General features: G+C 36.2%; 1 protein-coding gene across 6 annotated transcripts in view; it reads right to left on the reverse strand.

The window, feature by feature from the left end:
- Positions 1 to 5,281: 5,281 nt before the first annotated feature.
- RIMS2 (regulating synaptic membrane exocytosis 2) overlaps positions 5,282 to 25,613 on the reverse strand; it is a 544,900-nt gene continuing 524,568 nt past the window's right edge. For 5 of the 6 annotated variants that reach the window (XM_036741740.1, XM_036741738.1, XM_036741737.1 and 2 more), the window contains 5 exons: positions 11,080 to 11,221; positions 9,504 to 9,616; positions 9,072 to 9,173; positions 6,707 to 6,846; positions 5,282 to 6,272 (listed from right to left, as the gene is read on the reverse strand). In XM_036741740.1, the coding sequence (XP_036597635.1) occupies positions 6,054 to 6,272; positions 6,707 to 6,846; positions 9,072 to 9,173; positions 9,504 to 9,616; positions 11,080 to 11,221 (716 nt within the window). In that variant the 3' untranslated portion in view covers positions 5,282 to 6,053. The remainder of the gene's footprint in view (positions 6,273 to 6,706; positions 6,847 to 9,071; positions 9,174 to 9,503; positions 9,617 to 11,079; positions 11,222 to 25,613) is intronic. The other variant, XM_036741741.1, reaches the window with a different exon arrangement.

The raw sequence follows: 25,613 nt of genomic DNA on the forward strand, positions 1-25,613 counted from the left end.
TCCTCATTTGTAAAATATGAGGGTTGGACTAGATGGCCTCTGAGGTCCCTTCTAGCTGTGAGCCTAACTTCTATCCAAGAGAACTATACAGCCCTTTAATGAGCCTTATTTGACTAGCATTATTGTAAGGATTTGGGTTCTCCCTTGAAGGGAAATGAAATTGGATTTGCTAGAGCAAGGACTGTCTTTTGCCTCTTTTTGTATCCCTAGCACTTAACACTATGTCTGGTACATGATAGTACTTAATAGCAGTGCTCAATAAATGTTTTTCAATGAGAATGAAATGCATGTCCAACTTTAATATGCCTTGTCCTTCTCTGCTCTTGGGATGAGTTATATAGTTGAAAGGCTCTTTTGCTCAAGTCTGCTCAGCTAGCTCTTAGCCTTATGCTGGTTCTCTTTCTCTGCAACCCCTCTGACTGAGAACTCTGGCACATCTGTCCTCCTCTTTTCATAACTCTAGTCCAAGTATTCAGTTCAGATACAACTGAATTCAATCATTCTGAATGCTGAGATTTAATTTCTCATTCTCCATAAGGCATGAATAGGTTGATCAATATTCCGGTTTAGGGAACTGGTCAACCCAGTTGGTCAACTGGGACTCAGGAACCTGAAAGCTCCCCAAAGATGTTCCCACTAATCCCAATGAAATGTTAATGGCTAAGCCCATATCTTTCTTTCTTGTTGTTTAGCTGTTTTCAGTCATGTCTGACTATTCATGACCCCTTTTGGGGTTTTCAATAATCAAAATTCCAGATGCTTTCTATTTTAGCATCATTAAGCTGTTTGTGCTTATTCCTGATCACATCCTTTATAGGTGGATGCTGAAGTGATTGAATGATCATATTCAGAGTAGTCATTCATAGTTCAGTGTTAGCTTGGAAGGAAGTCTCCAGGGGTATTGCTGCTTAGGTCTGTGCTGTTTCACATTTTTACCAATGACTTGGATAAGGCATGAGTCAATCTTTGTGTGTAAGAGTTTATGTTTATCCCTATTAAAATGTATATACACATATATGTATATTTATATATATATATATGTATAAGTATCACAAAGTAGATAACAAAAATGATTAATAATTTAGGGTCAAAGAAATGTGAAGCAAGGAAGATAAGAAAGGGATGAGGATGAATTATAAAAGGTTATGACAGGTGTGTCATGATCTGGATTTTATAGAAAGAGTTAATGTAGCATTAAAGAGGAAGTATGAAGATTTTCTGGGGGTGGAACATTAAAGGCTATATGGGTGCAAGAGCGTATGGGCCAATGAATGAATCAGCCTTGCCGTACAAGAGGATATCTGTTGAGGAAAAAGTGAAAAAGTAAGCTTATAGATATGTATAGTTGTGATGCCAATCTGTGATGAAAGATCTTTTCCACCCATTCCATAGGCTTCAGGTGGGGCTAGTTAAGGGAAGCTTGATTAGAGGTTTCTTTGTAGGCAGGCCTACACCCTTTACATACTAGGCACTAAGCCTCAGACCTACACCCTTTTGCTTATTGGGCATGAAGCCTTCAGGCCCTAAAAAGAGTATGCATACTCAGAAGGTAGTCATTGTAAGGTTAGAATGCAGGTTCCAACCCAAGGAGGAGAAGAACTCTGAGATGACAGAGCTGCAGAGAGACTGTAGAGCAGAGAATGGAAACCAGAGAGCTGTGGAGACCAGAGAACTGAGAAGGGAGAGAACACAGGCAAGCAGACAGTTGGGATTCATGGGTGTTTACTGGGAGGCCCCAGCAGGGGGGAAGATTGCAGTATGACTTGGTTTCTTGATGTAATACCATGCTATAATCTCCTTGTTGTTACATTGAGGTAGATTTACTGGTTTTGGAATACAATTGTTGCTATGTCGAATTGGAATTACTGGTTTTGGGATTTGATCCTCTGGTGTCTAAATAACTGTTCCCCTGCCTTCTACCTAGAGAATCTCTTATACTTTGAGATTCTGAACTATACAGGCATGTTCATGGTCATCTTCAAGGTCATGAATCTTGCCTCACTGATACAATGGTGGGGGAGGGTTATGGTGTGGAACAGGACATTGGCTTTTGAAATGGAAAGAAGTTTTGATTCCAAGAATGGGGAAATATTCAGACTTGGTCATAGAAGGGATATGGGAAGTAACAGAAAGATAAAGATAGCTCCATAATTTTGATACTAGGGATAAAGGATAGCTGTGTCCTCAAGGAGGTTATTGATAAAAAGAAAAGTCTCATATGTATAAGACCATTCATGGCAACATTATTTGTGACAGTAAAAATCTGGAAACAAAATACGTTCCCAGTGATTGGAGAATGGTGTGATAAATTATGGTACAGGAACGTAACGGAATATAATTAGGATATAAGGAAAGACCAATGTAAATAATTCAGAGGAACATGAGAAGACTCATGTGAAGTGATGCAGAGTAAAATGAACACAGACAAAAGAGTAATATATACAACTACAGCACCAAAAAGACATGGAGAGAAAAGTCTTTTACAAAGAAAAAAAAGGGGGGGGGGTGTGTTGTTTCAGAGATAGGAGAAAAGTTTGCAAGTGCATCCCTTTCCACAGGGGAATTTAGGAGAAAACAACAACAAGAGAACAAATGGAAGGTTTATTTCCTTTTTGAAATTATAGAAGACTCTAAAAAGTGGAAAGAATGGAGGGGTAAGAACTAGGACCCGAAAGCCAACTTGCTCTGTTTATCTAGACCCAAAGTTGTCTCTAGACCCACTGTCTCTGTTATACTAATTTTGGTCTCTGTGAGATTTCCCCTCTCATCACCACAATTTCTTGACAGTGCCATTCCCAAGTTTGAGAAACATAGGTAAAAGTAAAAGAAAGTCACCTCTAAGCTTCATAATCATTAAAAAACCCAAATAAAAAAAACATACCAGGCTGGTAGGTCTGTCCATGGAGAATTACAGAATTTATCTGTTCAAACTCAGAGCAATAGCTTTACAATGCACACATCATATTCCTTTAGATGGATTGAAACATGAACCTGGGAGATATTAACAACCATTTCTACCAGTTTCATGTCCAGAATGGTGTAAGGATTGTGGTAGTGTCTCAAATCCCTCTGAAGGCAAAGACTCATCAAAGACTTGAGTAATAACAACTCTATAATATAAAAGCTACAAGGCTGAAATAACAGAAGGAAATCATCTAACATTCAAACATGACTACTTCATTGTTAGAGTAGAAATCCATTTCTGTTGCTGGACATGTGAAAAATAAAGGCTTTTGGGGAGTATTTTAACTCTGGGCATTCAATGCTAGGGAAAGACCTGCAGCAGATTCATCAGGATGGAGAAGACAGAAAGGAGAGGTGGGAGAAAAGCATCTCATACACTTCTGTAAAGAAAATGTTTTATTTAAAGTGTTAATTACCATTACCAGAATGAATTTGATTTACATTAGTTGGCGTTCAGTACAGGCCTAATCTGCCCTTTTGTTCCAACTGGGATTCCCTTTATGTTTAAAACATATTATGTACAAGACAGCAATGGTCACTGGAATAGTCCTATTTACATGACTAAATCATAGTTAGAATTGCAGACATGAAAATTAAAAAAAAATACATCAACTTTTAAATAAATACTGCATAATGACAAATATGTACAAATATTCCATATGGTCATGTCCTTCTTATTAAAATTAGAAATAATTTATATAGGAATATGCACAAAAGTTTACTTGACTGCATCTCAGTATCAGGAAAATGGTAACAGGTGTTTATTATAATGGATATTATGGACTGCATGTCTCTTTAATCGTTGCTGGTACATAGGCATCTAAATTATTTTAATATACATAGTTTAATTGGTTTCTTCAACAACTTAATATCGATCCATTGTACATCTCAGAATGTCAAGACATAGTCTTGATGAATTTCATATTGCACCACATAAAGAAGGCATTTTTAGTGATACTCCTTGTAACTCCTGTACCCTATCAGGCATGACTTTTTTTTTCTAATGGGCAGCATTAGATTTTTGAACAAACAAAAAATCCAATAACTCTGTGTGCATGGCCTCAATTTAAAAGTAGATGAATGCTGTGTAGACTTTCAAGAATGTTGCAAGATAGTTTGATTTATCTATAGGTATGTTATGGCCCAGAACAGATGGGCTTTTAAATGTTAGCTAAGTCCTATTTCCTTTAAACAGGAGAACTGGTCACAAGTTTGAACCTGCAGCAGGATGCTCCTCTCCTTCTCCACCAAGTTAATAATTGCTGCTTAAATTGAAATTAGGGGTTTTGATTAACTAAGATTTTACTTTGAGACATTTGGTGATGGCATCAATGAACAAGTAAACACATTCAACTTTCTTCAGAACAATTAGAAAATATACATTAAGTTTTTTCTGACATTTTCCCAGCAGGTTTTTGTGTACCCTGAAGTTTTCCTCAGAAGTGTACTTTATAAAGAATTGAATTTTATAGAACAAAAATAAATAAGTAATCTTTTTTTTAGTTTGTTAAGATTGTTTAGCATTATATGACTATTCAGAATAAATGGAAACCAGTAAAATAAATTAATTTTTCATTTAAAAAAATATTAAGACCTTCTAGAAATAATACTTCAATCCCTGGATGAAAGACACTGGTGCTGAAAACAGATTTATTAAAGACATCACACAATGGCCACATGACTCCAGGATTTTGTTGTAGAATTCAATTTGAAGGTGAGAAAAAATAAAAATAAGTTACCATGCACTGTACAATAAACTGAAAAATTTCAAATATCTTCTTTATCAAATACATGCTGACTTACTTTAATGTACTCCCAAGCCATGTTGCAAAATCCTTTTCAACATGCCGGAAATAACGAAAGCTCTTAAAAGTACTCTTTTTCTCAAAGAATTCAGAAATGCAGAATGATCTGCAATCCTAAACCAAAGATGGGGCATATGAGAATATTAAGTCAAAAAATAGCAGTTTTAGAGTATAGTGATCATCCTGGTAAGTGGGGGCAGGGCAGATGGGTGGAGGAAATCATAAGAGGCAGAAAAAGGTGAGAGAAGAGGAAGAAAGATGTGTACAATTTGCACATAATGTTGAATTTTACAAGGCTTTTTACCTTTTACATTTAAATAAATTGAATATATTACACTTGTCACATAAAGAATTTTCTGTATTTTTCTAGAAAGTATTGTCATTTTTGATGTCTGCAAAACACAGACCATGATTAAAGAATGATAAACGTGGTGTGTCTTTGTATCACCCTGTTGCATTCTCTCCCTTTTAAAACCATGCACTAGTGAAATTTTTCTTTAAAAAATAATATAAATTGTTGAAAATGGCTGATTTTATTCTTTTTTTTTTTTGCAAGTTGCAGCCCCGAGAAAATAATTTAAGTGTTCAGCTAAACTGTGTCCATGCAAAAAAGTTTCTTTAATTTCATACAGTACAGTATAGCCACAGAACTTGTTTTTCAGAGTCTATCACATCTTGGCTTTTGCTGAAATGACAGGTGGAGCTAGAGGTCTGCCACTGCTCATCTTGGATGCTGCCAGTGTGTGCTGGGCTTCTTCACTTTTATGCTTGTTTCCATAGGAGGTCTGATTTTTTTTTCTGACCATTTCTTTGGTCTCCTGCTTGTCACTTCATGTTTCCTACTACCCCAATGACTTGTAATGGCTTCATGGTCACATACCTCCATTTCTGTGGCATCATTAGGCTTTTTTTTGGGGGGGGGTAGGGTAGGAATGTGTTAGGGAGAACAGAATCTTTTTTTAAAAGGAGCAAGAAAAATAAAGATGTCATTGAAAAGGACGCTTGTTGCATGAGACAGATTTATATTAATCCATGGCTTCAGATTGGACCAAAAAAATGAGTGTCACTGAACTCCAAACCCATTAGTTCTTCATAGCTCCACTCCTTCACCTGAGGGCCTTCTTTAGGGCACAATGTGTGCAGCTTCCTCTGAGAACACAGGATCGCTTTGTATCCCTAGAAACAGGCTCAGAAGACACAACAGTAAGCATGCAGTGTTACCAGGGTTTGCGACCTGTAATTTTTTTTTTTGTAACGCTGGTTGCTATGACAGTTTTACAGATGCTATGAACGAGCATAAGAAGGTCCCGTTGAACTTTCCAAAGATGATTGGGAAGCTCTTCTAGTCAGAGGGGCCAAAGTTGGATCTACTAGGGAAGAAGGGGGGAACAGTTTGAACCATCCAATCACCATATTAGACAACTCTAGTTCATCTAAAAGTATCTGGGCCACTCCCATAAAGGATTTATGATCCATTCGTCCATAGTCTCCCCAAACAATGATCTGTTGGTAAAGTAGAAAGGAGAAAAACTTCAGTATGAATAAGTGATATTAGTTTGCATACTAAAATGCCCTTCATTCATGTTATGTAGACAAATAATGTAAGCAGCTGGATTTAATTACTGGCATATTTAATCATTCTATTGCTATAGTACAATGACAAATTAGGAAAGCTACTTTTGAAATTGTAAAGTTTAGATCAAAAGCATTCTAGGGAAGTTAAATTTATGTGTAAAGTAAAGTTTACACATCTAGTCTCCTCAAAGGAGACCATTTTTAAGCTTGAAAGCACTGACCATAACTTTGGGACACAATCAAGTGTTTCAATTATTTCCAGAAATAGAGAAAAGAAAGGAATGTGACAGGAGACATAGCATATGAAGGTCTACTCTGGAAAGGTACTTTTCTACATAGAAAGGAAGAAATTCAGTAAATACCTGTAAAACCTTTCCCTGTGGACTTTCATCAAATGACAACAGCTGTTGATAAAGGGGTTCCAGTGTTTTTCTTGCCACTTTTGTTTTCTTTTTGGCTATGCAGACTCCGTTGTCTAAGAGATACACCTTTACATATGGTGCTGAGAAGGAAAAAAGGAGGGGAAAGAAGTAAAGAGCTACTCTGATTCAATGACTCAAACTTTGTTTCGTGCGTGTGTGTGTCTGTGTGTGTGTCTGTGTCCCAAACAGGAGCCAAATTAGATGTTGAAAGAGCTCAAGACTATGAGATTATAATTACAAGCAATCCAAAAACATCTGGATAAAAAGTGAAAAATAAAATCAAATGATTATATTTTGGTGTCATGGATACACTGCCTCTGAGTTAGGCACTGATTTCATATTGCCTTAGTACTGAAATTTGAAAACCTTATTACATGCATTTTTTGAATTGAGTATTACAAAATGTCTATAGAAATATATCTTATTTTAAGAGTGATGCCTTACGTGTGGAAAGTGGATGAGTGGACAGAACCAGATGGAAAATTTAACAAATAAATAAAAATATAATACAACTCAGATAATGTTAATTTGTGGTTTTTGTAAGTTACTTGGCAGCCTACAGGAATCTGTTTCTATATGAATTTGATCCCATGGCCTTACACAACCTATATTTCAAAAAATGTATTCCCAAATAATACAATAAGTTTAGAACTAATTACACTTACCACCTATCTCCAAATTAACTTGCCTTATTATTTTCTGTACATGTAGTCTTTAAGCAAAGAATGTGTGTGATAAGTTTAAATTAAGTTGTGATGGGGCAGGCAAAAATTGTGAATGCTGTAAATTGATTTTTCCTCTATGACATTAAAAATTTTTTTTCAACCACTGAGGAAAATAACAAAAGCATAGCACAAGTCAAATAATTTTAGAAAGGCTGTTTAATAAATAGTATATTACATAATAAACATTTTTAAATAGACTGGTAAGTTAGAAGGTTCAAGATCACCATGTCAGTCAGTGGAAGATCTTACCATGAAAAATTTCACTGTCTTTCACTAAAGACATCATTACCTCTTCAATTTGATTGTGTAGTTTATGCATAATAGTAAACACCTTAAGACTATAGTGATATTGAAGTACTAAATGTGCTATCAGTAAATACTTTCACAAAAACATCTTTTTGTGTTTGTTTCTCCCAAACTACAGAAAGGGACACTTTTAGAGTAGCTTTCATATCAGACATATTCTTAATGTATTTCTGGGGCCCATGTGTTTCCTTCATTATAAAATCAAGCTCTTAACTTAATGGAGGAATTTCTCCAGAGCACTAATTAATGAGAAATTGGCCTTTTCACATAGAATATGACAATGTATAAATTAAATAATCTATATGTTCAGCCTTAATATATATCCGCCAGATGTCCAATTGCACATTTCAACAAGTCGGCAGGGTATAGATAGAACTGAGGATCTTGCCTCATATTTTTCTGAAAAAAATTAAGGACATTTGCTGAGAAATTCTTCTTCCCTCCTTATCTTGGATCACTCAGATGTCTTCTGCTGCTTCACTCTTATCTCACATGAAAAGCTTATGTTCTCCTTGCCCAGGGATACTACATGCATGTAGCATCTCATTTCTGTCCTCTGAGGATTACAGGCTCCAAACCCACCCTTTATGCCCCACAGTTAAACATTTTTTACAATTTCTGTGGTTCTACCGCTATCATTTTCACATCTGTGCCCTTCTTTACATTACACTGCAAGTACCTTAGTTCAGGTTCTTAGTAACTCTTACTCAAACTTCTGTAATAGCCTCCTAATTGGTCTATTTTTATTCTCTTCCTTCCCCAATATATCCTTTCTTTCTCTTACCATCTAACTCATTTATTACCTTCTTCAGGAGTGTTCTCTGATCCCCCTAGCCTAAAGTTACCAAGAGAGCTGTGTCTGGACCTTTTTGTACTTAGCAGAACATTTCTCTAGACCTGGTCCTTTGCATTATCTCATTCTACCTTATGTTATTTGAATATGTGTCATTGTCCTATTAGATTGTAAATTGGGTAGGGTCTTGGCTTACTTTTCCTTTGTTTCCACTGTCCTTTCACATAGTAGATAACCTATTCTTTGTTGAACTGAATTTTAAAATGTGTCACAGGATTTCAGCAGCTTTCATTTTCGCCTCTATTTAGTTTAAATTTACAGTCAGTAACTGAACTGTGGTCTCAAAAGTAATCAATATTTATCAGTTATTCAATTAAAACAAACTCTCTTAAATAGGAAAGAACAGATGAGGCATGTGGATAGTACTCTAATGAGATAGATAAATCTCCAAAGGGGCTAGAAAGTACTCTTCAGTTCCTACCTGGCAGTGTTTTTGAACCTGGTTTTACAACAAGGCCACGGGCCCGAATTATTTCTACCTCCAATTGTCCCTTTTTATCCATCATTCCAACCTGAATGTCACCTAGAAGGAATATAAAAAGGGCATTAGCATCCAAAGACAATCAAGGAGCTTCATATCCCGATCTCTGAAGCGATCACTGTTTAATATGCCATTTGCCAATGTACTTCTAGATATCAGTTCAAATTTTTATGTCATAGATTGCTTGTCTAAAAACAAAACAATGAACAAGTATAGATACTTTAAAATGTAACCTTATTTTTGTTCAACTCTAAAACATTTCAAATAAATATGAAATTGAAAAAAATTCCTAAAGATTTTTTGAAATGGAGAGAATGTGACTTAGAATAACATTATCATTTACCTACATAATCACATAACAGGAATACTCACCCATAGCTGGTGTGGCCAATGTCTGACGCCCAACTAACTGAGCTGGACCAAGGCCATCCAGAAAATCACTGAACTGGCTATCTGAGGCCAATCGGACACCAGGGAAAATCAAACTAAGAGGAAAAATATATATATAAACAAGGTTAAATCTCTGTCCCTTCACTCAAAGTCAGACAAACTTTTTTTTTAAACATGTTTCTCCTTGAAACTCCTAAAACAATTGCTGTCTGTTATGACTCAATAGGCATGTAATAGACAATCTGGTGCCATCAGTTATTTTTTTAATGTGGCTGTCTTATCGCCCTAGGTAGATTATAAGCTCCTCGGCAGAGAATTTGTTTTGTATTTGTTTGTATGCCTCACAGTGTCTATTATAATGCTATAAACATAGAAAGCACTAATGAATCATACAATATCAAAATTAGAAGGAACCCATATGACTTCCTAATGCAACCCATATCTGAAAATGAATCCTTATCACCAAATATCCATCAAACATGGTTTTTTAGCCTTAGCCTGAAGATGTCTCATGAGGGGAGAAACCCATTGCTTTCACAAGGTAGTCCATTCCTTTTTTGTACAACTTTAATTGTTCAGGAAGCCTTTTCTTGCATCACATTGAAATTTGCCACTTTGCAACTTCCATCTATTCTTCTGCCCACTGAGGTCAAACAGAACAAGTCTAAACTTTTTTCATGTGAGAGCTCTTTGAATACATGAATACAATTATTACATCTCCCCTAAATCTTTTATTCTCCACGGTTAATATCTTCAGTTTATTCAATTGATTCTTATATGGAATGAACAAGAGGTCCTTCACCATTATTGTTTTCCTTTTCTGACACTCTCCAGCTTACCAACATCCTTCCTAAAAATGTACAATCCAGAACTGAATACAATATTCCACATGTGATCTGACCAGAGAAGAGTACAGTGGGACTATAATTGCCTTAGTTTGGGATGCTATGTTTTTCTTTATGGAGCCCAAGAGTGTATTCACTTTCTTGGCTACTATAACACAATGATAAATCATTTTGAGCATGTAGTCTACTAAAACTGCCAAAAAATTTTGGATGAATTATTATCTAGCCATACCTCTCCTATTTTGTCTTTGAGAAGCTGATTTTTAAAAACTCAGATACGAGACTTTGTAACTTTTATTTTACCCAGTACATGACAATTTCTATCTGAGTTTGCATACATCTCTGATTCTCTAACAACACTTTATTTAGACCATAAATGGTGCCCACTGCAGACTGCCCTTTTTCTTTAGCTACATCTTTTCTTTCCCAGGCTTTAGGGCTCATCTAAGCATTCATTTCTTTAGACTTTCTAATTGAATCCCACCTTACAAGATTTTATCCTATGTTCTTGCATATCCTTTGGTATGTATTCTGAAATCTATGTATGTTTGTGCTGAGTCCATTCATCTGGTCAACTCAAACTTATCTTTCAGTGGCCTAATACTATGTTAATAAATCTTCCTCTAACAAGCATAAAGAATAAGACAGAAAATGGTTCCTGCAATTTTGAAGCATACAAGATGATACCATCCTTGCTCACACAGTTCACTCACTTTCCTTCAGAACTATAGCTGTTCATGCTTCCATCTGTAGATTCGCGGCTTGCCTGTCGAGTCATCCAGTTTCTCATTTCTACTGCCAGGCCAGTTTCTGTACTCCTTTGGACAGTACTCCTTAGTTTTTTCCCTCCAGCTTCTGTAGCAACACAAAATTAAAAAAAAAAGCACTGGTATAACTAATCTGTAAAAAAAAAGAAGCAGTAAAGGTGCTTGAGATCTCTTCATGAAAAGAACTACATAAATACAATGCACCATTATTACTAAGATAGAAAAAGAAAAGGTGTTAAAACAATGTTTGCTGTGTAGGAAGGGAAAAAAAAACCTAAGAAATCTTTAAAATGGAAGCAAGAAGCCCTATTATTTTATTCGAGGTTATTTATGACAGCACACCAATTTTTAGCATCACAAATAGAAAAGGTTCAGTTTAAGTGAAATAAAAACATACTTTGTTTCCAGTGAGATTTTAAAATGCTTTCTCTCGTTACTTAAGGTATTAAATCTTTTTTCTTTTTGTCATAGAGAAGGGACAAAGCTGAACTATTAAGGAAAGTCAGATATTGAATAATTCCCAAATACTTGTCTTTAATTTTTATAGCTAAATGCAAAACAGGAAAGCTTCTCTATTTAGTAACAGCCCAATCATTTATTATAGGAGAACAATGATAATTTAAAAATAATGGCAAAATCTTCCATTCCGGAAGATGAAACCTCAGTAGTGCTGTACAAGAGAAGATTTTTTAAAATGCTAGGGGAGGGGTAGGACAAAAACCAATTGAAAAATCTGTCTTTTGTTTCTAAAACAGAAAGAACCACAAAATGCTAGGGGAACAGGAATAAAGAAAAGTGAGGCAGAAAGAAAATAAAGCAAAAGTAAGTGTTGTGAACATAAAAGCATTTATAAAAATGTTCATTTTAGGCTCTTAGAATACTTTAAGCTGATCTTTTTAATAGTCATGTTAGGAATAGAAAGCAAATTATGTTAAATAATGAAATCCAAAGGACCCTCATTTTCCTTTGCTTATAACTTGTACTTTAATTAACAAACCTCACCTTCTGTGTCTCAGACTTTCTTGAGGATTTTCACAGGCTCTGTATTTATGCCTGAAATAACTTTTCTGTTCCACTGGGCCTAGTTTTGTCCCTTACTTTCTTTTAAAGAGAGCTAAACTAGGCAATCTGTCAAAGGAAGTTAATTCCAAATATTTAAGCCATATATACACTTTTAGGAATAACTTCTACAGAACTTATTCAACTTCTTCTCACACAAATTTATCTGTTTTATCTCCAAATTTGCGTCTATTTCCATGTGTGTATTATAATTGAGATCTTTAAGTATACTTTCTAACTATCTACACTAATGAAGAAAGAAGGAAGTCATAATTCTAGAGCTAGAAGGGACCTCAGAGGCTATCAGGCCAATTGCATCATTTTCCAGATGGGAAAAACTGAGGCCCAGGGAATCTAAGTGACTTGCCCAAGATCACATGGGTAAATCAGTCAGTTAGTTAAACAGCATTTATTGAGCACGTTATATGTGCCAAGGTCTCTATTGAAAGTAAAGAAAGGCTAAATTTAACATTCCATTGCACCACACTGCTTCTCAAATACTTACATTTGTTGTTGGCTTAAATATTTGAATAAAGGACATGTCTTTTACTCTAGCAATTGACCTCAAATCAAAAAAAAATGAAGTTACGCTGTATAAGTGTCATTTAAGAAGTGCTAAGAAAACAGTCTGTCTAGATCTTCTGGGAAAATGTTCCAAATCTTTTCTTAACTTAATTATTGAGTTATATATGCCTCAATTATTTCCTAAGAACCAATGCATTTTAAGAATAGATTTTTTTTAAAAAGATGAAAAATAGAAAGAAATATGGGTTGATAGGAAATAGGACCTGAGCTGATATTCCACAGTATTTGTACCCTCAGAGGACGTTTCAGGAGGGGAAGAAGCATAAACAAAGACACAGAAGTGGGAAGGAGCATGGCAGACAAAAACTAGGAAGAGATAAACCTAATTAAAAACTAGATTGATAGTAGGAGATAATGATGATAACTGGGATTGGATTATGAAGGTCCTTTAATGTCAGAAAGAGGAATGGAGCTTGGGGGTGGAGTAGCAAGAAGAAGTAGAATGGAAAAAAAAAAACATTGCTTTAGGGAAACAGAAGTCCTGAATTAGCACTTGGGCTCCCTTACTTGTACAAATCATTTTACTTCTTTGAGGCTCAGCTTCCTCATCTGTAAGATGAGGATAATATTATTTTTATTACTTACCTTATGGAATAGATGTGAATAAAATGCTTGCTGAATTCTAAAGTACTACATAAGCATAAGCTATTCTTCACAATGATTATTTTTAAAATATTCAAAATAATTAATAGAAAACATGTTGTACTGATATTGGCATAAGGACTGTGTCCCATATAGAAATTTATACATTCTAAATGAATGATTCATTCAGTAGTAGCAGAAGTGATGTGAAACAAGTTAATTACTGTGATGCTGCAAAAATTAACTATCAAAAAATTAACCAACTCCTTAAAATATATACAGTCATTTTAGTAGACTATAGATTTACTGAGTCTAATGTGCTGGTAGCTTCACAGTGATTGAACCACCCCCCACTTCTCACTAACATTAATAGTGCTAGTGTTACACAGATGATAAGTGACAAAATACATTAAAATGATGTACAAACAGATCCATGATCTCACTGATGTAGGTTCTCCCTCCAATGGTAAACTGCCACCCATCCATGTCACTTCATCCTGTGTGTTTTTTGTCCATGTTCTTCCATAAATCCTCCATAAAAGTTCTCCTCAGTATGGCTGAAGTCTTCACCTGGGTCTTTTACCATGAGCACCACTGTAGCACTTAGTCTTTCCATTTGTTATTCATTGTTTTTCCTATAGGACAAGTCCCATCTTCAATGGAACACTTTCAGGATATAACAGAGCATTTTTGCACAATATTATATTGATATTATGCTATGCCTAGTTGTTGTCCATGACCATTTCAACCACCTCTCATTTTGAAACTCAAAACACATCTTTAGACAAAGAGACTTCTAGGTTCTATTCCATATACAGAAGACTTAACAAGGGTTCATAGAAATTTTTCAGAAGATACAAAACTTGCCTGATAAATGTGTAAACTAACAAGACATGATTATCCTATTTTTCAACACCAAAGCCTTTTGGTTACATGACTATTAAATCCAAATACAATTCATTATGATAATTTTTACCTAATAGGTGAAAGGATCTGTTACAGTACTCTGTTTAAAAACATTTGTTACAAACAAAAACTGATGACTTTTATGTCCACTTTCTCATTTCTACAATATTTTTATGAGATTAACTGATTCATATTTGAAGGTACCCAGATAAAGGTTTGAAAAGATCAGGTAGGCTTTCATAGATAATATTCTACAATAGGCCAAATCACTAATTCATGCAATTGAATCAAGGATCTACAGAACACAAGATCCCACTCTCCTTAGCGTCTGTTAACTATGAAAAAACTTCTGTTTAGCAGAATATACTGGTGCTTCGAAGGATATCTTCCAACAAGATATCTCATAAGACTATGTCGAAAATCCTTGAAATAAGCAAAAAGAGGAAATATTTTGTTTAAACTTTTGTTCAACGTCATGACACTCCCCAACCAGTTCATTAACCTTGAACTCATGGCCAAAAGCACTGTAACTCATGCCTGAGTGAAGCATATATAAAACACGTGTTTTTCCCTTAAGGCACGTCTCAGATTTCTTGCCCTTAGGAACAGGAGACAATACCACACTTCATTTGGAAGCCATTTTAAACAATGAAATCACCAATAAAAAGAACAAAAATGTGGAGCCAAGATGGCAGAGTAAGAAATAAGTCACTCTCACTCTGCTTTATTGACTTCTGAAAGTCCAGAAAATATCACCCAAGGAAAAACCCTGAAACAGCTGAGCCAACAGAAAGATAGGGTGCAGAAGTCTTAGAGCCCAGGAAACTTGGGGAGATTAATGGGAATGCCTCCTCTCATTCTGGGGGAGAGGGGGCAGTAAAGGACAGGAGGTATCTCAGCAAGCCAGAGGCAAGCCACACCTCAGCAAATCAGGGGGAAATCCTGAGCCCCAGGGTGGTGGATAGGCAAGCACCAACACCAGAACCCCCAAGTGTCTCAGCACAGGCAGGGGAACCGGTAAACACCAGCTCAGAAAAACCATCACGTGCACCAGCATTCTCCAGCAGCCAAATCTCCCAGTGCTTCAGCACAACTCCAGGAAGCACAGCTCCAGGAGGAACAGCTCCAGGCTGGCAGACATTCTCCAGCAGCCAAACTTTTGAGTGCAAGGCCCTGGTGAGCAGGCATCCCCCAGGGGATAGACCCCCCACCCCCACCCTGAGAACTCCAGTGTTGCTGAACCCAGCTCAGCACCAGGTAAGCTGCTAGAAACCTACAGCCTCCAGCAGCCAGCACCTAACATCCCAGCGCACAAAGCCAGTGAGCGGGTCCCAGGATCCTAGCACAAGAAGTATGGGTCTGTGCCCCCTGTGCTCCAGCAGGAAAGCTCAACTTTAAAAGCCAGGAAGTAGGCAAACTTCATGAGCAAAAAGAAGAAACAGACAATGACCATATAGATTCTTACTATGGGGACAGGGAAGATCAAGGCACAAATTCAGAAGAGGACAACACTGTCAATATGCCCGTATCTGAAACCTCAAATGGGAATATGAACTGTTCTCAAGCCCCAAAAGCCTTCTTGGAAGAGCTTAAGAAGGATTTTAAAAGTCAAATAAGAGAGGTAGAAGAAAAATTGGGGGAATGAAATGACAGGTATGCAAGAGAGAGGCAACAACTTGGAAAAGGAAGGACAAAAACTGACTAGGAAACAAGTCCTTAAAAAGTAGAATTGGCCAAATGGAAAAGGAGGCACAAAAACCCACTGAAGAGAACTCCTTAAAAAGTAAAATGCGCCAAATGGAAAAGGAGGTACAAAATCTAATAGAAGAAAATAATTTGTTAAAAATTAGAATTGGGCAAGTGGAAGTTAATGACTCTGAGATATCAAATATCAGTCAAACTGAAACAAAAGAATGAAAAAAAATAGAAGAAAACATAAAATACCTCATTGGTAAGACCACTGACCTGGAAAACAGACCCAGGAGACACAGTTTAAAAATTATTGGTCTATCTGAAAATCATGTTGAAAAAAAAGCCTGGACAGAATCTTTTAGGATACCATGAAGGAAAACTTCCCTGAGGTCCTAGAACCAGAAAGTAAAATAGTCATTGAAAGAATCCACCAATCACCTCTTAAAAGACACCCCAAATTGAAAATGCCAAGGAATATTGTAGGAAAATTCTAAAATTACCAGGTCAAAGAGAAAATACTGCAAACAGCCTGAAACCATTTAAATATCATGGAACCACAGTCAGGATTATGCAGGACCTTGCAGCTTTTACATTAAAAGATCATAGGGCACAGAATATGATGTTCTGTAAATCAAAGGAACTTGGATTATAACTAAGGATCAACTACCCCATGAAATTGAGTATAATTTTTCAAGGGAAACCTTTTTGATTAAAAGACCAGAGCTCAATAGAAAATTTGATCTTCAAATACAAGCCTCAAGAGAGGCATAAAAAGGTAAACAGGAAAGAAAAAGCAGCAACATGCTATTAATAAGGGAAAACTCTACAAGAGAAGATGACACTTGTAACTCTTGAGAACTGTATTGTTATTATGATATTTAAAAGGGGTATACATAGACAGAGGAAGGAAAGGAAGAAGGAAGGAAAGGAGGAAGGAAGGAAAGGAAAGGAGGAAGGGGAGGAAAGGAGGAAGGGGAGGAAAGGAGGAAGGGGAGGAAAGGAGGAAGGGGAGGAAAGGAGGAAGGGGAGGAAAGGAGGAAGGGGAGGAAAGGAGGAAGGGGAGGAAAGGAGGAAGGGGAGGAAAGGAGGAAGGGGAGGAAAGGAGGAAGGGAAGGAAAGGAGGAAGGGGAGGAAAGGAGGAAGGGGAGGAAAGGAGGAAGGGGAGGAAAGGAGGAAGGGGAGGAAAGGAGGAAGGGGAGGAAAGGAGGAAGGGGAGGAAAGGAGGAAGGGGAGGAAAGGAGGAAGGGGAGGAAAGGAGGAAGGGGAGGAAAGGAGGAAGGGGAGGAAAGGAGGAAGGGGAGGAAAGGAGGAAGGGGAGGAAAGGAGGAAGGGGAGGAAAGGAGGAAGGGGAGGAAAGGAGGAAGGGGAGGAAAGGAGGAAGGGGAGGAAAGGAGGAAGGGAAGGAAAGGAGGAAGGGAAGGAAGGAAGGAAGGAATCTAGCCAGTAAGCTTCAAGTTAAGTGGGCAGCTTCAGCCTATCAAAATTTACTTTTCTTTGGAGAAGAGAAGGAGAAGGAGAGGCAGAGGGAAAGGTAGAGAGAGAGGATGAGTTGAGATACCCAATTAGTTGGGTCCCCATTCAGGCAGCTAGGTCTACTCACAGGTTGTGTTTGTCCTTTATTTTTGAAGAGGACCATGACATCAGAGAAATGATGATATGACTTGCAGGTGACTTTGATTTGAGTGAGGGAGGGCTATGCAAGGTCACCAGCCTCACTTTTTCTTCCAGAGCCATCTGGAATTAGTGACTTGATATTCATCAGGATAACTGGAGATGACCCAGGATGCAATGGGAGACCCGGCCCTTTTAGGCTCAGGCCTTTTCATGTACTCACTTAGAGTGAGGTAAGGCCCATTCAATGAATAGGCCCCTTTAATTAGAAAAAAAATCAAGCTGGGAGGGGAAGACCCTCAGGGTTGCTGTTCCAAAGAGAAACAGTTACCATTGACATTCACTCTAAGTCTTCCTTCCTTCCTTCCTTCCTCAAAACCTTAAACCCAGTTCACTCTGAAGCTCATGAATAGGTCCCTGCCCAAGCTCCACTTAATCGCTGCATTAGAGTTCCTCTGAGGTACCACATCACGCCTATCAGATTGGCTAACATGACAAAACAGGAAAATGATAAATGTTGGAGAAGACATGGGGAAATTGTAACACTAATGTATTGTTGGTGGAGTTGTGAACTGATCCAACCATTCTGGAGAGCAATTTGGAACTATGCCCAAAGGGCCATAAAATTGTGCATACCCTTTGACTTAGTAATACCATTTCTAGGGCTGTATCCCAAAGAGATCATAAAAACAGAAAAAAGACCCAATTGTACAAAAATATTTATAGCTGCTCTTTTTGTGATGGCAAAGAATTGGAAATTGAAGGGATGTCCTTCAATTGGGGAATGGGTAAACAAGTTGTGGTATATGAATGTAATGGAATACTATTGTGCTATAAGAAATGATGAGCAGGCTGACTTCAGAAAAACCTGGAAAGACTTATATGAACTGATGCGGAGTGAAATGAGCAGAACAAGGAGAACATTGTACACAGTAATAGCCATATTATGTGATGACTGACCTTGAGAGACTTAACTCTTCTTGGTAATGCAAGGATCTAAGACAACTCCAATAGACTCATGATGGAAAATGCTATACACATCTGGAGAAAGAACTTGGGAATCTGAATGCAGATGGAAGCATACTATTTGGTCTCCTTTTCTCTTGTTTTGTTTTGTTTCTTCTTTCTCATGTTTCCCCCAGTTAGTTCTAATTCTTCTTTACATCAGGACTCATGTGAAAATATCTTTAAAATGAATGTATAAGTAGAGCCTATATTAGGTTGTATGCCATCTTGGGGAGGGGGAAGAAGATGGGGGTGAAAAATTTAAAACCCAAAATCTTATGAAAGTGAATGCTGAAAACTAAAAAATAAATAAACTAATTATATATATGGAAATATAAGGAAACAATAAAAATAATTAATAGTCCACACTGGTAATAAAAATGATTTTTAAAAACTCACATGCTTATATCAATAATAGTTAACAAAACCAGAACATTTCTTTTTTTTTAAAGGCATACTAGAAAGTTTAGAAATAAATAATCTTTTCCTTGATATACTGGGTAGTATCTATCTTAAAATAAGAGCTAAGTCCAGAGGTCTTTCTAATAAGGTCAAAGGATGTTCATTAGTCCACTGCTGTTTAACATAGTGCTAGAAATGCTAGTTATAGCAATAGACAAGAAAAAGAAAGAAAAATCCAAACTATCAATTTTTCCCAAAGCTATGGTGGCTCATCTGGAGAACTCAAAACAGTCAACTAAAATTAACTGAAACAATAACTTCACAAAGTTATAGGAAATAAAATAAATTCAGTTAGCTAGACTGATTTAAAAGGGAGTGGGTAAGGGGGAATATCAGCACTTCTACATATTGCCAATGAAACCTAGCACAAAGTGATAGGGAAATTAAGGTATTTGGGAGGCTAGCTTGTAAAACACACAGAAGAAACATAGGAATATATAAAACACTCTTTTCAAAAGTAAAAGTACACCTAAATCACAAGGGAAATACAAATTGTTCAGGACAGGCTGTTCCAAAAAGATAAAACTAATAAATAACAACCTAAATTGATTGATTTATTCAGAGCCATGCAAATCAAACTACCAAAGGATTATTTTGTAAAGCTAAAAAAAACCAAGTTCTTCTGGAATAATGAAAGGCAAATAATCTCAAGGGAAATAATGAAAAAAAAAGTGAAAGAAGGGGACCCTAACAGTACCAGATCTCCAAATAGACCAGAAAAATTATTTGGTACTGGTTAAGAAAAACAGAAGTTAATCAGTGGAACAGATTAACTGTAAAATTTAAGAAGCAAAACAAGAGTAGCATAGTGTTCAATGAATCTAACACCATAGCTAATAAATTCATCATTCCTAATGCTGGGAAGATGTTTTAACAATCTGGCTAGCAGCTTCTGTGGGGGTATAAGATTTACCCACAGCCAGCACCCAGAAAGCTGCCAACAGCACAGGTTCTTCTGATCTGCTTAATTAAGGAAAGCAAGGTGAAGGGGTTGACAAGCTTACTTTTAATTCAGCATTCAGATATCATTCAGTTAATTCAGGGGAAAAAACCAGCGCCCTGAACTTCAAAACAAAATGCAAACAAATTACAGACATCAACAGACTTTGTCTGATTCAAGTCCCAACAGATAGTTACCAGAATTCAACAAAGTTTCAACATCTGGGTTTACAAGCTGGAGGGCTCCTTAGCTACAGCTGCCCGGAGTCTCCTCATCAACACCATCTCCACAGCCCCGCAGAAATGGCTCTGTCTTCCCTTCTTATAGGGCTTCAGACATCAAACATCATCTGAATCACCAGAGCTCAGGCTCTGGTGATTGGTTCTTGAGTTGGCCCCTACCCTTAGGACCCTGGGAGGTTCATATCCACATGGATTACGTTAACACCTAATGGGGTTTGGGCCTGGGGCTTAGCACCTAGTAAAGCTCACTGAGATAAACTGAGTCACTCAAAGAAAACAAAGGCCATTCTGGTTACAGAAGACTGGAATGAAGTCTGGCAAAAATTAGGTGGAGACCAATATCTCATATATTAAAAGAAGCTCTTAATGGATATATAATTAAGACACAAAAAATAATGTTATTTACAAATTGGATGATCAAAGATAAAATTAACTCTCATCTCTATAGATAGGGAAGGAGTTCATGAACAAATGAGGAATTAGAGGATATTATGAGATAAGATAGATAATTTTGATTACATAAATTTTAAAAGTTCTTGGATAAATGAAAAAAGTACAACTAAAGTCAGAAGGGAAACAAATGATTGAGAAAAAAATCTTTGTGTAATGTTTCTTACTAAAGGTCTTACATCCAAATTGATCAGAACTAGACCCTTTCCCCAACTGGTAAATTGTCTCAAGATATGAACAGGTAGTTTTCAAAAGAACTACGAACTAGCAATAGCCATATGAAAAATGTTCTAAATCACTACAAATTAAAACAACTCTGAAGTTCTACCTCACAATCATCAGACTGGCAAAAATTATAAAAAAAGAAAAATGGCAGTTGTTGAAGGGACTGCAAGAAAACAGTTACATTAATGCATGATTGGTACAGTTGTGAATTGGTCCAGCAATTCTGGAAAGCAATGTGGAACTATGCCCCCCCAAATCACTAAACTGTGTATACTAATTGATACAGTGATATCACTACTAAGTCTATACCTCAAAGAGATCAAAGAAGAAAGAGAAAGAAGAGAGGAAAGGAAAAGGAGACAGGGAAAGCATCTCTCATTTTCTTTCAAATTAGCTTAAACATCATCTTGAACACTAAGTCTTTCCAGATCATAACTGCTAGTGTACACCTCTCCCAAAATTACCCTGTGCTTTTTTTGCTTACGTTCTCTATACATCCATATCTGTAGACATTGTCTAATTTGGTAGATTAGAATTTCCATGATATTTCACTTTTTTTTGCTTTTATAACTCCAGGGACAAAATAGCAGTATATAGTAGGTGCCTAATATAATAATCAGTTAGAGAATAGTCATTCTAAAAGGTTTCAGCTTTTAGGAGCTATTTGCAGCTAGGCGGCACAGTGGATAGAGTACCACGCCTGGAGTCAGAAAGACTCTTCCTCCTGAGTTCAAATCCAGCTACACTTACTAGCTATGTGACCCTGGGCAAGTCGCTTAACCCTTTTTTCTAAGACTCCTAATCTGTGGCATGAGCTGAAGAAGTAAGTGGCAAATCACTCCAGTATCTTCGCCAAGAAAACCCCAAATGAGGTCATGAAGAGCCAGACGTGACTGGAAATTGACTGAACAACCTTGGCTTGTTCATTGGTCAATAAATCTTATCTCACAGATACTGGTATATCAGCTATAATTATTTTTGTAGTAGTTATTTTGCAATTGGAGATTAAGAAATATCCCACGAAATGATGTTTCTTGTTGTCTTTGGATGTAAGATCAAACCAACTCCTTTATGTGCCTTTCCAAAGAAAAGTTATGACCCATGCTTCAATTTGGTTGTGAATTGCTTCTGTTTCCTGGTTTTATTAATAGTGAAACTGTAAAGATTGACTTGATTAAGATCTTCCCATAGTTACTGGACAAAAGTCATATCTGGAGAATCAATAGCTAAATTAGAGTTTGTAGATTCTTTAAAAACCACGATTCTCAGTACCATTTGCCCTTTTATCTGACACTGTCTCAGCAAAAGTAGAAGAGGCCCTCCTGGGATGGAATGCCTTTATGCATTTTATTTTTGGTCCATGTATTGCCATGGCCAAAGAAATTATCCTCAAGTGGCCAGGCCACTGTTGATGAGCCTCTCTGTACCTAATTACCTTGGCTGTTCCTCAGAAAGCAGACTCAGGTTTGTTGCCGGGGCCATACTTGAAACCTTTCCAGCACTGTAGAATTTCCCAGAGCTTATGTTCCATTGGCACAGTCTTTAAGAACCCAGGGTTACTTCCATGCTGAGATGAAGCAGCAGAGTAGGATTTTGTGAAGCCCAATGTCCCCAAACAATATTTGAAAGCCAAAAAGTAGAATAGCAACTTCAAGCATAAATAACAAGTTACTAACCAATCTATTTTAGGTTCTTTGAGCTTTGTATGAGCTTTATGAGTAGGGTATAGTAGAAAGAGCACTGGTTATGTAGCCAGATAATCTGTAATAAAATCCTGGCTCTGCTACTTGCTAACCTAAGTAGCACATCTTGGAACTCAATTTCTTAATTTCTAAAATGAGAGGGTTAGATTAGATGATTTTTAAGATCCTCTCTTGAAATTTAATGGGTCTATGTCTGGACTACCTGTGTATTTGTAAGTTTTTATGATAAAAGCATGAAAAAATCCTGACCAAAACATTCAATTTAAATTCACAATGAATATTTTACTAATATTATAACTACAAAAGGCACATGTAAAATGATATTTTCTAGATACAAAACTTTCATCGCTGCAATTTATAATTTGTAGCAAATATTGCATTAAAAAAATTCAGGATTTTATATGGACCACTGATTTCAACATAGAACCCCTGTTGAGGAAACCTCCTTTAACAATACAGATTTGTAACTTTTACAACTTACTATCATAAGCAGTTCTTACACATTACTAACATCATTCTTTTTTGAGATAATTTAATTAAAATGTATCAATGGTGCAAAACCACCACAATTCACTGATGAAGGAAGTGGTGTAAGGAACTGGAGAGAAATTTTAGATATGTAAGAGATTTTCATATAGAATTTGTGCTTTGAAGAATGGAAACAGGGTTATGATTTATTCATTCATTTAGACATTTATTGTGTTAGGTAATGTTAGGATACAAATATGAATAAAACAGTCTTTGCCTTATAGAGCTTATGATAAAAATAGTTGATATTTATATGGTGGTTTAAGCATTATAAAATGCTTTACGTACACTATATAATTTGATCTTTACAATAACCCTGAAAGGTAGTTACTATGGGTCTTATTTCCATTATACACATGGGAACACTGAGGCTCAGAGAGGTGAAGTAACTTGCCCACCATGATGACAGAGCTCATAAAGAAAGGAAGAGGAACTCAGCTCAGGTTTCTTCTGTTTCATGTACAACGTCTTGCTCCCTAACCAAGTTGTTTCTCAATCTCATAACACAATAGTTCCTATAGAAAAATGGAACGATTGAATCCTAATGCTATTAACTTTCCTCCCTCTTGCACTTAAAAACCCAAGCCCTAGAATCTCCTAAATTTTCAGAAATAAAAGGAAGAAAATATAACTGCCCAAAAAGAAAGATTAGCCATCCATTTATCCCTGCAAATCTATCACATGTAAGAATATATACTCTCAGGTATGTAACATGAATACATTGCCACTAGTGCCATTAATGGCCCTGGGGTTACTAAAATATAATTAGTGACTTACACTGAAGTGGGCATGTGGTTGTGCCCATCAATGTTTTTACAAAAACTATTAAGTAGAGTCACTGAAAATTTAACAGTAAATCTGGAAAAAAAAAACCAGAACAAAATTTGGAAATTTCATTTATACTTATAATTTAAATTAATGGAAGCTGACAGTGGATTTCCAACAGTTCTTCTGAGTTTAACTGAAATCAAATCACTGTGACAGTTGCTTATGTCACTACTAATGGAACAGGAGACTACAAATCAAGGCCATATATTAGATTCACAAAACTACCAGTTCTACTCTCTTTCTGACAAAGTTGTGCCTCTGCCTTGCCTCTCCCTCCCTCACTTTTTCTATCTCTCCTTCCATTTTTATTATGGAACATTTTAAACATTCTGATCCCTTGAAAATATATCCATTAAATATTCTCAGTATGAAAGAATGGTGAACTAGGAGTAAGGTGAAGACTAAAATTCTAGTCCTGGTCCTACCATTTAGTAGTCATGTGACCTTTGACAAATCATTTACTGTCCATGAAACTGTTTTTTCACATGCAAAACAGAGGTCATAGCATCATAGACCTCAAGCTGAAAGGGAACTTATTCCACTGAGCCCAACAACTTATTTTACAGATGATGAAACTAAGGATGAATGAACGAAAATGATGAAGCCTCAAGGAGGGCAAATGCCTTGCTCAAAGCCAACAGGTCAGAGCTAGAATTAATCTTATATCTTTTGACTCCACAGAGAGTGGTGTTAATTCCATCATACTATGACTATGGTACTTGCCCTCTTTAGTTCAGATGGCTTTTCTGAGGATGAAATATTTATAGGAAAGCTCTGAAAATTACAAAAATCATAAAATGGTAATTATTTAATTTTATATGCAATGCATAAACAAATAGATAATGCACATTATATACAATAATATAATTATAAAATTACAAAAAAGCATAATATTTAGGAGACAGTACAGTGTAGTAAAAAAAATCCCCACACTGGATTAATAGATGAAATATTTTGTTTCTAGTCTCAGCTCTGCTACTCACCAGCTGTGGTTTTGAGATGAAGTCATTGCTTCTATGTCTTCACTGAACCACAATTTCCTTTTTCCTTAAACAGAGAAAAGTAACTTCCACCCTACCTGTGATATGCCTCATAATATTATTGTAAGGCTCATGAGCTAATATCCACAAAAATGCTTTATAAACCAGAAACCACCATACAAATATAAGATATTATTACTACATTCTATATTACCACTAAGGTCTTTTCTTCTAAGTATTTTAGTAATAGATTCTAAGCCTTAACTTACATATTTTGAAGGAGTGAAAATGGGTTTAAAGGGTACCATTATTATCTTTTATTACTTACAATTATAAGGCAATTAAATTTTTCCTTCATATGTGAAAAATATAGTATAAATAATATGGTATAAATATATAGTATAAATAATATAGTATCATATATAGTATAACATGGTACAATAATATAATGTAGTATAAATAATAGAATGGAATTAGAATTCTTTATGTAGCAATTCCATATGGTAATTTTACTAGTAAATATGACCATTTTACTTTTACTAAATAAAATGGAAAGCTCACAAATAAATGCCCTAGAATAGTTGGATATTTTCCATGACATACCTGAAAACAATCAAAAGATGAGAATCATTCTTTAGCACCAAGATTAAACACATACTTGAATGAAATGTTATATAGAAGA

This window comes from Trichosurus vulpecula, chromosome 1 (genome assembly GCF_011100635.1).
Source record: "Trichosurus vulpecula isolate mTriVul1 chromosome 1, mTriVul1.pri, whole genome shotgun sequence".
Taxonomy (NCBI): Eukaryota; Metazoa; Chordata; class Mammalia; order Diprotodontia; family Phalangeridae; genus Trichosurus; species Trichosurus vulpecula.